Source organism: Coloeus monedula (genome assembly GCF_965178545.1).
Source record: "Coloeus monedula genome assembly, chromosome: 35".
In the NCBI taxonomy this organism is placed as follows: Eukaryota; Metazoa; Chordata; class Aves; order Passeriformes; family Corvidae; genus Coloeus; species Coloeus monedula.
In genome coordinates, this window is record NC_138815.1 from 2362000 (window position 1) to 2378674 (window position 16675).

General features: G+C 59.3%; 1 protein-coding gene across 1 annotated transcript in view; it reads right to left on the reverse strand.

Moving 5' to 3' along the window:
• The window catches only part of KMT2B (lysine methyltransferase 2B), a gene marked incomplete at its 5' end in the record, with an annotated part of 98117 nt that overhangs the window by 18843 nt on the left and 62599 nt on the right, over positions 1–16675 (reverse strand). The window contains 7 exons of the mRNA XM_082299892.1: positions 31–1041; positions 2179–2397; positions 4126–4321; positions 6108–6284; positions 8706–8863; positions 12926–13004; positions 14154–14274. Of these exons, the coding sequence (XP_082156018.1) occupies positions 31–1041; positions 2179–2397; positions 4126–4321; positions 6108–6284; positions 8706–8863; positions 12926–13004; positions 14154–14274 (1961 nt within the window). The remainder of the gene's footprint in view (positions 1–30; positions 1042–2178; positions 2398–4125; positions 4322–6107; positions 6285–8705; positions 8864–12925; positions 13005–14153; positions 14275–16675) is intronic.

Here is a 16675-nt window from a genome sequence, read left to right on the forward strand (position 1 = left end):
TGGCCCCAGGTGTCCCCCAGGTGGCCTCACCCGCTGTCCCCGCTGTCCCCGGTGTCCAGCTCCAGCCGTGGCCTCTTGGCCCCCGGGCCCGGCCCCTCCCCCGGGGGGCGCTTGGGACGTCCCCAAGGTGTCCCCAAGGTGTCCCCGTGGCCGTTGGGGGCGGTGACACCGCGGGGGGGGTGCTGCTGGTGGCCCTGGCCGATGTCCCCGAGGCCGTGGTGCTGCTGGTGGCCCTGGCCGATGTCCCCGAGGCCGTGGCGGTGGCTCTCAGGGACGTCCCCAGGCTTGACACCGAGGGGGTGGCCCTGAGAGATGTCCCCAGGCTGGTGGCCCTGGGCAATGTCCCCAAGCTGGTGGCCCTGCACGTTGCCGAGGTGGTGACCCTGAGAGATGTCCCCGAACTGGTGGCCCTGGGCCACGTCCCCGAGCTGGTGGCTCTGCAGGACGTCCCCGAGGTGGTGGTGGTGGTGGCTTGGCCCGATGTCCCCCAGCTGGTGGCCATGGGCGTTCCTGATGTGGTGGCCTTGCCCCGTGTCCCCGAGCTGGTGGCCCTGCAGGACGTCACCGAAGCCACGCCCCGTGTCCCCGAGCTGGTGGCCCTGGGCGTTCCTGACGTGGTGGCCCTGCGAGACGACGTCCCCGAGGTGGTGGCCCGGCCCCGTGTCCCCGAGCTGGTGGCTTTCAGCCACGTCCCCAAGCCGGTGGCCCTGCCAGTCGCCGTCGCCGGTGATGCCGCGCAGGACGAAGTCCACGATGTCCGGGGGCAACCCCTCGGGGGGCGCCGGTGGCCCCGGGGGCGGCGGCACCGCGGGAGGTGGCACCGGGGGTGGCCCCGTGCCCGGCGTCCCCCGGGCGCCGTCGTCGGCCCCGTCGAGCTGCTGGATGCGGGGACAGGGGGACAGCGGGGACACGGCCAGCCCGGTGGCCACCACGGTGCGGGCGTAGCCAAAGTAGCGGCCCCGCGGTGGCCCCGCGGCGGCGGCGGCGGCCTCGTCCTCGTCCTCGCTGGTGTCACCGCGCGGGGACGGCGGCGGCTGCGGCCTGCGGGGGACGGGAGGGACGGCGGCGGCAGGTGACGTCATCGGGATGGAGGGTGACAGCGGTGCCAGGGGTGACAGAGGTGCCAGGGGGTGACAGAGGTGACAGGTGGTGACAGCGGTGCCAGGGGTGACAGGGGGTGCCAGGGGTGACAGCGGTGCCAGGGGGTGACAGCGGTGCCAGGGGGTGACAGCGGTGCCAGGGGGTGACAGAGGTGACAGGGGGTGACAGCAGTGCCAGGGGTGAGAGCGGTGCCAAGGGTGACAGCGGTGCCAGGGGTGACAGCGGTGCCAGGGGGTGACAGTGGCCTCGGGGGTGGCATCAACCCCGGGGGTGACACCGGTGCCAGGGGTGACAGCAGCCTTGGAGGTGACAATGACCCAGAGAAGGTGACAATGACCCCAAAGAGGTGACAGTGACCCAGACAAGGTGCCAGTGACCCCAATGAAGGTGACAATGACCCCAGGGAGGTGACAATGACCCAGTGAAGGTGACAAAGACCCCAGGGAGGTGACAATGACCTGAGGAAGTGACAATGACCCAGTGAAGGTGACAAAGACCCAGAGAAGGTGACAATGACTCAATGAAGGTGACAATGACCCCAAAAGGTGACAATGACCCCAAAGAGGTGACAGTGACCCCATGAAGGTGACAGTGACCCCATGAAGGTGACAATGACCCCAGGAGGTGACAATGTCCCAGAGAAGGTGACAATGACCCCAAAAGGTGACAATGACCCCAATGAAGGTGACAGTGACCCCCAGGATGTGACAATGACCCAATGAAGGTGACAATGACCCAATGAAGGTGACAGTGACTCAATGAAGGTGACAATGACCCCAGGGAGGTGACAATGACCTAAGGAAGTGACAATGACCCAGTGAAGGTAACAAAGACCCCATGAAGGTGACAATGACTCAGAGAAGGTGACAATGACCCCAAGGAGATGACAATGACCCAATGAAGGTGACAGTGACCCCATGAAGGTGACAATGACCCCCAGGAGGTGACAATGACCCCCAAGGAGATGACAATGACCCAATGAAGGTGACAGTGACCCCAGGAGGTGACAATGACCCCCAGGAGGTGACAATGACCCCATGAAGGTGACAATGACCCCAGGCCGGAGGTGACACCCACCTGGAGGTGGCCGCAGCTCCCCAGAGCCGGGCTGGCCCCGGCGGTGCCGTCGGTGACCTCGGCGGTGCCACCACCCCGTTGGGTGACGTCATCATCGGCTCGGGTGACGACGGCGACAGTGGCGCTGCCACCACCACCCCGTTGGGTGACGTCATCGCGTCGGGTGACGTCATCGCGTCGGGTGACGATGACGACGACGGCCTCGGGAGCGGCATCGACCTGGGGGGGAGGGGAGGGTGAGGGTGACACCGAGGGTGACATCAAGGGTGACCCCTTGGGTGGGGGTGACACCAAGAGTGACCACTGGGTGGGGGTGACACCGAGAGTGACCCCTGGGGTGGGTGGGTGACACCGAGAGTGACCCCTGGGGTGGGTGGGTGACACCAAGAGTGACCCTTGGGTGGGGGTGACACCAAGAGTGACCCCTGGGGTGGGAGGTGGCACTGAGAGTGACCCATGGGTGGGGGTGACACCGAGAGTGACCCATGGGTGGGGGTGACACCGAGGGTGACCCCTGGGGTGGGTGGGTGACACCAAGAGTGACCCTTGGGTGGGTGACACCGAGAGTGACCCATGGGTGGGGGTCACACCGAGGGTGACCCATGGGTGGGGGTCACACCGAGAGTGACCCATGGGTGGGTGACACCGAGAGTGACCCCTGGGGTGGGGGTGACACCAAGAGTGACCCCTGGGGTGGGAGGTGGCACTGAGAGTGACCCATGGGTGGGGGTGACACCGAGAGTGACCCATGGGTGGGGGTGACACCGAGAGTGACCCATGGGTGGGGGTCACACTGAGAGTGACCCATGGGTGGGGGTGACACCAAGAGTGACCACTGGGGTGGGTGGGTGACATCGAGGGCGACCCCTTGGGTGGGGGCGACACCGAGAGTGACCCCTGGGGTGGGTGGGTGACACCAAGAGTGACCCTTGGGGTGGTGAGACCGAGGGTGACCCTTGGGGGTGACATCGAGAGTGACCCATGGGTGGGGGTCACACCGAGGGTGACCCCTGGGGTGGGGGTGACATCAAGAGTGACCCCTGGGGTGGGTGGGTGACACCAAGAGTGACCCATGGGTGGGGGTCACACCGAGGGTGACCCCTGGGGTGGGTGGGTGACACCAAGAGTGACCCTTGGGGTGGTGAGACCAAGGGTGACCCTTGGGGGTGACATCGAGAGTGACCCATGGGGTGGGGGTGACACCAAGAGTGACCCATGGGTGGGTGACACCGAGAGTGACCCATGGGTGGGGGTCACACCGAGGGTGACCCCTGGGGTGGGAGGTGGCACTGAGAGTGACCCATGGGTGGGGGTCACACTGAGAGTGACCCATGGGTGGGGGTCACACCGAGGGTGACCCCTGGGGTGGGTGGGTGACACCGAGAGTGACCCATGGGTGGGGGTCACACTGAGAGTGACCCATGGGTGGGGGTGACACCAAGAGTGACCACTGGGGTGGGTGGGTGACATCGAGGGCGACCCCTTGGGTGGGGGCGACACCGAGAGTGACCCCTGGGGTGGGAGGTGGCACTGAGAGTGACCCTTGGGTGGGTGACACCGAGAGTGACCCATGGGTGGGGGTCACACCGAGGGTGACCCATGGGTGGGGGTGACATCGAGAGTGACCCCTGGGGTGGGTGGGTGACACCAAGAGTGACCCTTGGGGTGGTGAGACCGAGGGTGACCCTTGGGGGTGACATCGAGAGTGACCCTTGGGGTGGGGGTGACACCAAGAGTGACCCCTGGGGTGGGTGGGTGACACCGAGAGTGACCCATGGGTGGGGGTCACACTGAGAGTGACCCATGGGTGGGGGTCACACCGAGGGTGACCCCTGGGGTGGGTGGGTGACACCGAGAGTGACCCTTGGGGTGGGGGTGACACCAAGAGTGACCCATGGGTGGGGGTCACACCGAGGGTGACCCCTGGGGTGGGTGGGTGCCGCTGACCTGGGCGCTGGCCCCGTCCCGTTGGGTGACGCCGGCTCGGGCGCTGGCCCCGGTGCCAGGTGGGGGTGGCCCCTCCGGGTGACGGCGGCGGTGGCCGGCGAGGCCGGTGGCCGGCGAGGCCACCTCGGGGGCCGCGGGGCCACCTCGGGGTCGCCGACGGTCGGGATGTGGCGCGGCACGGCCGGGCCTTGGTGGCCTGAGGGGGACGGCGGCCGGGTGGCACCGGGGGCACCCCGGTGACCTCCCCCAGTCATGGGTGTGCCCAAATGGCCCCAAATGGCCCCGAAATGGCCCCAAATGGCCCCAAAGTCCCCCCAAATGGCCCCAAATGGCCCCAAAGTCCCCCCAAATGGCCCCGAAATGGCCCCAAATGGCCCCAAAATGGCCCCAAATGGCCCCAAAATGGCCCCAAATCCCCCCCAAATTGCCCCAAAGTCCCCACAAATGGCCCCAAATCCCCTCAAATAGCCCCAAAATGGCCCCGAAATGACCCCAAGTCCCCCCAAAGTCCCCCTCAAATGGCCCCGAAATGGCCCCGAAATGGCCCCAAAGTCCCCCCAAATGGCCCCAAAATGTCCCCAAATGGCCCCAAAATGGCCCCAAAGTCCCCCCAAATGGCCCCAAAATGTCCCCAAATGGCCCCAAAATGTCCCAAAATGGCCCCAAATCCTCCCAAATGGCCCCAAAGTCCCCCCCAAATGGCCCCAAAAGGCCCCCAAATGGCACCAAATGGCCCCCAAATGGCACCAAATGGCCCCAAATCCCCCCACAAATGGCCACAAATCCCCTCAAATGGCCCCAAATCCACCAAAATCCCCCAAAATTCCCCAAATCCCCCCAAATCCCTTCGTTGGCCCCAAACGCCCCCCCAGTGTTCCCTCAATGTCCCCAAACACGCCCAAACTGCCCCCAAATCCCTCCCCAAACCCCCCCAAAATCCCCCCCAAATGTTCCCAAACCCCCCCAAATCCCCCACAAATATCCCCAAATCCCCCCAAAATGTCCCCAAATCCCCCCCGAATGTCCCCAAAACCCCAAAGTCCCCCCCAAGTCCCCCAAATCCCCCCTACACCCCCCAAAATATCCCCAAATCCCCCATAACCCCCCAAAAATCCCCAAATAACCCCAAATCCCCCTAAATATCCCCAAATCCCCCCAAAATGTCCCCAAATCCCCCCCAAAGTGTCCCAAAATCCCCCCCCAAATCCCCAAATCCCGAAATATCCCGAAATATCCCCAAACCCCCCCCCGAATATCCCCAAAACCCCCAAAGTCCCCCCCGAGTCCCCCCAAATCCCCCCTACACCCCCCAAAATATCCCCAAATGTCCCCAAATCCCCCCCAAAGTGTCCCAAAATTCCCCCCAAAATCCCCAAATATCCCCCAAACATCCCCAAAATCCCCCCCAAAATCTCCCCAAATCCCCCAAATCCCCCCAAATCCCCCCCAAATATCCCCCAAATATCCCCAAATCCTCCCCAAATATCCCCAAAATCCCCCCAAATATCCCCAAAACCTCCAAAGTCCCCCCCAAGTCCCCCCAAATCCCCCCTACACCCCCCAAAATATCCCCAAATATCCCCAAATCCCCCCAAAATCCCCCCAAATCCCCCCCCAAATATCCCCAAATCCCCCCAAAATGTCCCCAAATCCCCCCCAAAGTGTCCCAAAATCCCCCCCAAAATCCCCAAAATCCCCAAAGTCCCCCCCAAATATCCCCGAATATCCTCCAAGTATCCCCAAATATCCCCAAAATCCCCCCAAATCCCCCCCAAATATCCCCCAAATATCCCCAAATCCCCCCCAAATATCCCCAAAACCTCCAAAGTCCCCCCCAAGTCCCCCCAAATCCCCCCTACACCCCCCAAAATATCCCCCAAACATCCCCAAATCCCCCCCAAATATCCCCAAAATCCCCCCAAACATCCCCAAAATCCCCCCCAAAATCTCCCCAAATCTCCCCAAATCCCCCCCAAACTCACCGGGGGGGGGGAGGGGCCGCGAGGAGCTGCCGGGGGGGGGCCGGCGGGGGGGGGACACCCCCGGGGGGGGAGGGGCGGGGGGGAGGGGTCCCCTGGGCCGGCCCTTGGGGACCTGGGGGTCCCCCCCCCCCTCCTCCCCTCCCCCCCCCGGGCTGGGCGGGGGTCCCGGGCTGGAGCCTGAGGGGGGGGAGGGGTGAAATGAGGGGAGGGGTCCCCAGAATTTGGGGAGGGGGTCCCTGGGGGGGTTTGGGTGGGGGTCCCATGGGTGGGTGGGCGGTCTCGGGGGGGGTCCCAGAGCCCCCTCCCCATTATTGGGGTCCCTGGGGGTCTCGGGGAGGTCCCAGAGGGGGTCTCAGGGTGATTTTGGGTGGGGGGCCCATGGGTGGGTGGGGGTCCCGGTGATTTTGGGTGGGGGTCCCGGTGTGATTTTGGGTGGGGGTCTCAGTGTGATTTTGGGTGGGGGGCCCATGGGTGGGTGGGGGTCCCGGGGTGATTTTGGGTGGGGGTCCCGGTGTGATTTTGGGTGGGGGTCTCCCGGTGTGATTTTGGGTGGGGGTCTCCGGTGTGATTTTGGGTGGGGCTCCCGGGGTGATTTTGGGTGGGGGTCTCCGGGTGATTCTGGGTGGGGGTCCCGGGGTGATTTTGGGTGGGGGTCCCGGTGTGATTTTGGGTGGGGGTCCCGCTGATTTTGGGTGGGGGTCCCGTACTGGGGGTGCCGTGGGCGATGGTCCGGGGGGGTCAGGGTGATTTTGGGGAGGGGTCCCGGTGTGATTTTGGGTGGGGGTCTCTGGGTGATTTTGGGTGGGGGTCCCGGTATGATTTTGGGTGGGGGTCCCGGTGTGATTTTGGGTGGGGGTCCCGGGGTGATTTTGGGAGGGGTCCCGGGGTGATTTTGGGTGGGGGTCCCGGGGTGATTTTGGGTGGGGGGTCCCGGTGTGATTTTGGGTGGGGGTCCCGGGGTGATTTTGGGTGGGGGTCCCGGTGTGATTTTGGGTGGGGGTCCCGCTGATTTTGGGTGGGGGTCCCGTACCGGGGGTGCCGTGGGCGATGGTCCGGGGGTCTCAGGGTGATTTTGGGTGGGGGTCTCTCGGTGATTTTGGGTGGGGGTCCCGGAGTGATTTTGGGGAGGGGTCCCGGAGTGATTTTGGGTGGGGGTCCCATGGGTGGGTGGGGGTCTCAGTGTGATTTTGGGTGGGGGTCCCGGTGTGATTTTGGGTGGGGGTCTCCGGTGTGATTTTGGGTGGGGGTCCCGTACCGGGGGTGCCGTGGGCGATGGTCCGGGGGTGTCAGGGTGATTTTGGGTGGGGGTCCCGGTGATTTTGGGTGGGGGTCCCGGTGTGATTTTGGGTGGGGGTCTCCCGCTGATTTTGGGTGGGGGTCCCGTACCGGGGGTGCCGTGGGCGATGGTCCTGGGGGGTCTCTGGGTGATTTTGGGTGGGGGTCTCCGGGTGATTTTGGGTGGGGGTCCTGGTGTGATTTTGGGTGGGGGTCCTGGGTGATTTTGGGTGGGGGTCTCTGGGTGATTTTGGGTGGGGGTCTCCGGGTGATTTTGGGTGGGGGTCCCATGGGTGTGATTTTGGGTGGGGGTCCCGGTGTGATTTTGGGTGGGGTTCCCGGGGTGATTTTGGGTGGGGGTCTCTGGGTGATTTTGGGTGGGGGTCCCATGGGTGTGATTTTGGGTGGGGGTCCCGTACCGGGGGTGCCGTGGGCGATGGTCCTGGGGGGTCTCTGGGTGATTTTGGGTGGGGGTCTCCGGGTGATTTTGGGTGGGGGTCCCGGGGTGATTTTGGGTGGGGGTCCCGCTGATTTTGGGTGGGGGGTCCCGGTGTGATTTTGGGTGGGGGTCCCGGGGTGATTTTGGGTGGGGGTCCCGGTGTGATTTTGGGTGGGGGTCCCGCTGATTTTGGGTGGGGGTCCCGTACCGGGGGTGCCGTGGGCGATGGTCCGGGGGTCTCAGGGTGATTTTGGGTGGGGGTCTCTCGGTGATTTTGGGTGGGGGTCCCGGAGTGATTTTGGGGAGGGGTCCCGGAGTGATTTTGGGTGGGGGTCCCATGGGTGGGTGGGGGTCTCAGTGTGATTTTGGGTGGGGGTCCCGGGGTGATTTTGGGTGGGGGTCCCGGTGTGATTTTGGGTGGGGGTCCCGCTGATTTTGGGTGGGGGTCTCCGGGTGATTTTGGGTGGGGGTCCCGGTGTGATTTTGGGTGGGGGTCCTGGTGTGATTTTGGGTGGGGGTCTCCGGGTGATTTTGGGTGGGGGTCTCCGGGTGATTTTGAGTGGGGGTCCCATGGGTGTGATTTTGGGTGGGGGTCCCGGTGTGATTTTGGGTGGGGGTCTCCGGGTGATTTTGGGTGGGGGTCCCGCTGATTTTGGGTGGGGGTCTCAGGGTGATTTTGGGTGGGGGTCCCGGGGTGATTTTGGGTGGGGGGTCCCGGTGTGATTTTGGGTGGGGGTCTCCGGGTGATTTTGGGTGGGGGTCCCGGTGTGATTTTGGGTGGGGGTCCCGCTGATTTTGGGTGGGGGTCTCCGGGTGATTTTGGGTGGGGGTCCCGGGGTGATTTTGGGTGGGGGTCCCGCTGATTTTGGGTGGGGGTCCCGTACCGGGGGTGCCGTGGGCGATGGTGCGGTTGTCCTCGGGCGGGGGTCCCGGGGGGGTGCCGGCCCCGCCCCCCGGCGCCGCGGGCGGCTGCTCCAGGATGCGGCAGCGGTACCAGCAGCGGCGCCGCGCGTCCCGCGTGCTCCAGTAGAGCCGCCAGCACCTGCGCCGGGCACCGCCGTCAGCCCCGGGGAGCGCTGCCCGCCAGTATGGACCAGTACGGACCAGTACGGACCGGTACGGACCGGTACGGAGCAGTATGGACCAGTATGGACCAGTACAGAGCAGTACCGACCAGTACGGACCGGTACGGACCAGTATGGACCAGTATGGACCAGTATGGACCGGTATGGAGCAGTATGGACCAGTATGGAGCAGTATGGACCAGTACGGACCAGTATGGAGCAGTACGGACCAGTATGGAGCAGTACGGACCGGTATGGACCGGTATGGACCAGTACGGAGCAGTATGGACCAGTATGGACCGGTATGGACCGGTACGGACAGGTACGGACCGGTACGGACCGGTACGGACCGGTACGGACCAGTATGGACCAGTACGGACCAGTATGGACCAGTACCAACCAGTACGGACCAGTACCAACCAGTACGGACCAGTATGGACCAGTACGGACCAGTACGGAGCAGTACAGAGCAGTACGGACCAGTATGGACCAGTACGGAGCAGTACAGACCAGTATGGACCAGTATGGACCGGTATGGACCGGTATGGACCAGTATGGACCGGTACGGACCAGTACGGACCAGTATGGACCAGTACGGACCGGTATGGACCAGTACGGACCAGTACGGACCAGTACGGACCAGTACGGACCAGTACGGAGCAGTACGGACCAGTATGGAGCAGTACGGACCAGTACGGAGCAGTACGGACCAGTACGGAGCAGTACGGACCAGTACGGACCGGTATGGACCGGTACGGACCGGTACGGACCAGTACGGACCGGTACGGACCAGTACGGACCAGTACGGACCAGTACGGACCAGTACGGACCAGTACGGAGCAGTACGGACCAGTATGGACCAGTACGGAGCAGTACAGACCAGTATGGACCGGTATGGACCAGTATGGACCGGTACGGACCGGTACGGACCAGTACGGACCAGTACGGACCAGTACGGAGCAGTACGGACCAGTATGGACCAGTACGGAGCAGTACAGACCAGTATGGACCGGTACGGACCGGTATGGACCGGTATGGACCAGTATGGACCAGTATAAACCAGTATCAACCAGTATAAACCAGTACGGACCAGTATAAACCAGTACGGACCAGTATAAACCAGTACGGACCAGTATAAACCAGTACCAACCAGTATAAACCACCACCAACCAGTATAAACCAGTATGGACCAGTACAAACCAGTATAAACCAGTACCAACCAGTATAAACCAGTACCGACCAGTATCAACCAGTACCGACCAGTATCAACCAGTACCGACCAGTATCAACCAGTACCGACCAGTGTAAACCAGAATCAACCACTATAAACCAGCATCAACCAGTGTAAACCAGTAGAGACCAGTACGGACCAGTACGGACCAGTATGGACCAGTATGGACCAGTATGGACCAGTACAGAGCAGTACGGACCAGTATAGACCAGTACGGACCAGTACGAACCAGTATAGACCAGTATCAACCACTATAAGCCAGCATCAACCAGTGTAAACCACTATCAACCAGTATAAACCACTACCAACCAGTACGGACCAGTATAAACCACCACCAACCAGTATAAACCAGTATAGACCCGTACAAACCAGTATCAACCAGTATAAACCAGTACCAACCAGTATAAACCAGTACCGACCAGTATAAACCAGTACCGACCAGTATAAACCAGTATCGACCAGTATAAACCAGTATCGACCAGTATAAACCAGTATCGACCAGTATAAACCAGTACCAACCAGTATAAACCAGTACCGACCAGTATCAACCAGTACGTACCAGTATAAACCAGAATCAACCACTATAAACCAGCATCAACCAGTGTAAACCAGTATGGACCAGTACCGACCAGTACGGACCAGTACCGACCAGTACGGACCAGTACCGACCAGTACCGACCAGTACGGACCAGTACCGACCAGTACGGACCAGTACGGACCAGTATGGACCAGTATGGACCAGTACCGACCAGTACCGACCAGTACGGACCAGTACGGACCAGTACGGACCAGTACGGACCAGTATGGACCAGTATCAACCAGTATAAACCAGTATGGACCAGTATCAACCAGTATAAACCAGTATCAACCAGTATAAGCCAGCATCAACCAGTGTAAACCACTATCAACCAGTATAAACCACTACCAACCAGTATAAACCACTACCAACCAGTACGGACCAGTATAAACCAGTACGGACCAGTATAAACCACCACCAACCAGTATAAACCAGTATGGACCAGTACAAACCAGTATCGACCAGTATAAACCAGTACCGACCAGTATAAACCAGTACGGACCAGTATCAACCAGTACGGACCAGTATCAACCAGTACGGACCAGTGTAAACCAGTACAGACCAGTACGGACCAGTATAAACCAGTACCAACCAGTACCAACCAGTATAAACCAGTACCGACCAGTATAAACCAGTACTGACCAGTATAAACCAGTACGGACCAGTATAAACCACTATAAACCAGTATCAACCAACAACAACCAGTATAAACCAGTACGGATCAGTATAAACCACTACCAACCAGTATAAACCAGTACCGACCAGTATAAACCAGTACCGACCAGTATAAACCAGTACCAACCAGTACCGACCAATATAAACCAGCATAAACCAGTATAAACCAGCACCAACCAGTATAAACCAGTATGGACCAGTACCGGCCAGTATAAACCAATACGGACCAGTATAAACCAGCACCAACCAGTATAAACCAGTACGGACCAGTATAAACCAGTACCGACCAGTGTGGGCCAGTATAAACCAGTACGGACTAGTATAAACCAGTACGGACCAGTGTGGGCCAGTATAAACCAGTACGGACCAGTATAAACCAGTACGGACCAGTGTGGGCCAGTATAAACCAGTACGGACCAGTATAAACCAGTACGGACCAGTGTGGGCCAGTATAAATCAGTACAGACCAGTATAAACCAGTACGGACCAGTGTGGACCAGTATAAACCAGTACGGACCAGTATAAACCAGTACGGGCCGGGCCGGGGCCACGGGACCCCAAATTCCCATTGCTGACCCCCCCCAGGGCCCCGGGACCCCCAAACCACCGCCAGTGCTCCCAGTATCACTCCCAGTATGAACCAGTATGGACCAATATAAACCAGTATAAACCAGTATGGACCAGTATCAACCAGTACAAACCAGTATGAACCAGTAAGAACCAGTATCAACCAGTATAAACCAGCACAAACCAGCACAAACCAATATCAACCACTATCAATGAACTATCAACCAGTACGAACCAGTATCAACCACTATAAACCAGTATGGACCAGTATCAACCAGTATCAACCACTATAAACCAGTATAAACCAGTATGGACCAGTATAAACCAGTACAAACCAGTATAAACCACTATAAACCAGTATCAACCACTATAAACCAGTATCAACCAGTATCAACCACTATAAACCAGTATAAACCAGTACGAACCAGTATCAACCAGTATCAACCACTATAAACCAGTATAAACCAGTACGAACCAGTATCAACCACTATCAACCACTATCAACCACTATAAACCAGTATCAACCAGTATGAACCAGTATCAACCAGTATCAACCAGTATCAACCAGTATCAACCAGTATCAACCACTATCAACCAGTACCAACCAGTACCAACCAGTACAGACCAGTATGAACCAATAAGAACCAGTATGTGGCGGGGAGACCCCAAACCCCCCCCCAGTACGGCCCAGTATGGCCCAGTATGAACTGGAGAAACCCCTGACTCCTCCCAGTCCCCCCCAGTCCCTCCCAATCCCCTCCCAGTCCCTCCCAATCCCCTCCCAGTCCCTCCCAGTCCCTCCCAGTCCATCCCAGTCCCCTCCCAGTCCCTCCCAGTGCCCCCCAGTCCCCTCCCAATCCCCTCCCAGTCCCTCCCAGTCCATCCCAGTCCCCTCCCAGTCCCTCCCAGTGACCCCCAGTCCCTCCCAGTGCCCCCCAGTCCCCTCCCAGTCCCCTCCCAGTCCCTCCCAGTGCTCCCAGTAAGGCTCACTGGTATCCCACTGGGAACAGGCGCCCCTCGCGCTCCGACAGCTCCGTCAGCGCCCCCAGGCGGTCGATGCGGATGGAGCCTGAAATGGGGGGGAGGGGGAGACCCTCAGAGACCCCCCAAAAACCCCCAAAACTCCCCCAAAACCCCAAAACTCCCCCAAAAATCCTCTCAGGGAACCCCAAAATTCCCCAAAATCCCCCCCCAAAACCCCCAAAATTCCCCCCCCAAATCCTCTCAAGAAGCCCCAAAAATCCTCAGAACCCCCAAAAATCCCCCCCAAAAACCCTCTCAGAGAACCCCAAAATCCCCAAAAATCCTCAAAACCCCCCAAATCCCCCCCAAAACCCCCAAAAATCCTCTCAGGGAACCCCAAAATCCCCCAAATCCCCCCCCCAACCCCCCAAAAATCCCAAATTCCCAAAGGCGACCCCAAAACTGCAAAAAAACCTCTCAAAATTCCCCCAAAACCCTAAAATTCCCCCAAAAATCCTCCCCTGAACCTCCTGGGACCCCCCAAATCCTCCTCAAGACCCCTCTGGAGACCCCAAAACCCCCCTGGGACCCCCCAAAATCCCCCCAGGGCCCCCAAAATCCCCTCGAGACCCCCCCAAAACCTCCCCATGGACCCCAAAATCCCCTCTGGGACCCCCCAAGTCCCCTCGAGACCCCCCCAAAATCCCCCTGGGACCCCAAAATCCCCCTGGGACCCCCCAAGTCCCCTCTGGGACCCCCAAAATCCCTTCTGGGACCCCCAAAATCCCCTCTGGGACCCCCCAAGTCCCCTCTGGGACCCCCAAAATCCCTCTGGGACCCCAAAATCCCTTCTGGGACCCCCAAAATCCCCTCTGGGACCCCAAAATCCCTTCTGGGACCCCCCAAGTCCCCTCGAGACCCCCCCAAAATCCCCTCTGGGACCCCCAAAATCCCTTCTGGGACCCCCCAAAATCCCCTCTGGGACCCCAAAATCCCTTCTGGGACCCCCCAAAATCCCCTCTGGGACCCCCCAAGTCCCCTCGAGACCCCCCCAAAATCCCCCTGGGACCCCAAAATCCCTTCTAGGACCCCCCAAATCCCCTCGAGACCCCCCCCAAATCCCCTCTGGGACCCCCCAAGTTCCCTCTAGGACCCCCCAAATCCCCTCTGGGACCCCCCAAGTCCCCTCTGGGACACCCCAAAATCCCCTCTGGGACCCCTCCCCTCCCCAAATTTTGGGGTTCCCCCCCCTCACCGATCATGACGTTCACGGCCTCGGGCTCCAGACCCCCCAAAAATTTCCTCTTGAGGCTGATCCCCCCGAAATCCACCAGGACCCTGCGCAGCACCGCGAAGCCCCCGTCCCGCACCAGCTCCTGGGGGGGACGGGGCAACTCAGGACCCCCAAAATCCAACTCTGCACCCCCAAAAACCCCCAAAACCCCCCCTAAATCCAACTCTGCACCCCTAAAAACCCCCAAAAACCCCCCAAATCCAACTCTGCACCCCCAAAAACCCCCCAAAAACCCCCCCAAATCCAACTCTGCACCCCTAAAAACCCCCAAAACCAACTCTGCACCCCCAAAAACCCCCCAAAACCCCCCCAAATCCAACTCTGCACCCCTAAAAACCCCCCAAAACCCCCCAAAAAACCCCAAACCCTTAAAAAACACCCCCAAAACCACCCCAAAATCCAACTCAGGACCCCCAAAAACCCCAAAATCCCCCCAAAACCCCCAAACCCTTAAAAAACACCCGCAAAATCCCCCCAAAATCCAACTCGGCACCCCCAAAACCCCCCAAAATTCCCCAAAATCCAACTCGGCACCCCTAAAAACCCCCCAAAACCCCCCAAAAAACCCCAAACCCTTAAAAAACACCAACAAAACCACCCCAAAATCCCCCCAAAACCACCCCCCGGGATCCCCCAAAATCCAACTCAGGACCCCCAAAAAGCCCCAACCCCCCCCAAAAAACCTCAAACCCTTAAAAAACACCCCCAAAACCAGCCCAAAATCACCCCAAAATCCAACTCGGCACCCCCAAAAACCCCCAAAAACCCCCCAAATCTAACTCTGCACCCCTAAAAACCCCCCAAAACCCCCCAAAAAACCCCAAACCCTTAAAAAACACCCCCAAAACCACCCCAAAATCCCCCCAAAACCCAACTCGGCACCCCCAAAATCCCCCAAAAAACCCCAAACCCTTAAAAAACACCCCCAAAACCAGCCCAAAATCCCCCAAAAACCCCCCAAAATTGAACTCGGCACCCCCAAAACTCCTCTGGGACCCCTCAAATCGCCCCCAAATGCCACAAAAAAATCCCCCAAAACCTCCAAATCAGCCTAAAAATCCCCAAAAATCCTCAACCTCCCCAGCCTGAACCAACTCCTGGGGGGGCTGGGGCAGCTCGGGACCCCCAAAATCCAACTCTGCACCCCCAAAAACCCCCAAAACCCCCCTAAATCCAACTCGGCACCCCTAAAAACCCCCAAAAAACCCCCAAAAAACCCCAAACCCTTAAAAAACACCCGCAAAATCCCCCCAAAATCACCCCAAAATCCAACTCGGCACCCCCAAAACCCCCAAAACCCCCCCAAATCCAACTCTGCACCCCTAAAAACCCCCAAAAACCCCCCAAAAACCCCCAAACCCTTAAAAAACACCCCCAAAACCACCCCAAAATCACCCCAAAATCCAACTCAGGACCCCCAAAAACCCCAAAATCCCCCCAAAACCCCCAAACCCTTAAAAAACACCCCCAAAACCACCCCAAAATCCCCCCAAAACCCCCCAAAATTGAACTCGGCACCCCCAAAGCTCCCCTGGGACCCCTCAAATCGCCCCCAAATGCCACAAAAAAATCCCCCAAAACCTCCAAATCAGCCTAAAAATCCCCAAAAATCCTCAACCTCCCCAGCCTGAACCAACTCCTGGGGGGGCTGGGGCAGCTCGGGACCCCCAAAATCCAACTCTGCACCCCCAAAAACCCCCAAAACCCCCCTAAATCCAACTCTGCACCCCCAAAACCCCCCAAAACCAACTCTGCACCCCTAAAAACCCCCCAAAACCCCCCAAAAAACCCCAAACCCTTAAAAAACACCCCCAAAACCCCCCAAAACCCCCCTAAATCCAACTCTGCACCCCCAAAAACCCCCCAAAACCCCCCAAAAAACCTCAAACCCTTAAAAAACACCCCCAAAACCAGCCCAAAATCCCCCAAAATCCAACTCAGGACCCCCAAAAACCCCAAAATCCCCCCAAAACCCCCAAACCCTTAAAAAACACCCGCAAAATCCCCCCAAAATCCCCCCAAAATCCAACTCGGCACCCCCAAAACCCCCCAAAATTCCCCAAAATCCAACTTGGCACCCCTAAAAACCCCCCAAAACCCCCCAAAAAACCCCAAACCCTTAAAAAACACCCCCAAAACCACCCCAAAATCCCCCCAAAACCACCCCCCGGGACCCCCCAAAATCCAACTCAGGACCCCCAAAAAGCCCCAACCCCCCCCAAAAAACCCCAAACCCTTAAAAAACACCCCCAAAACCAGCCCAAAATTCCCCAAAATCCAACTCGGCACCCCCAAAAACCCCCCAAAAAACCCCAAACCCTTAAAAAGCACCCCCAAAACCACCCCCAAAATCCCCCCAAAACCCCCCAAAATTGAACTCGGCACCCCCAAAACTCCCCTGGGACCCCTCAAATTGCCCCCAAATGCCACAAAAAAATCCCCCAAAACCTCCAAATCAGCCTAAAAATCCCCAAAAATCCTCA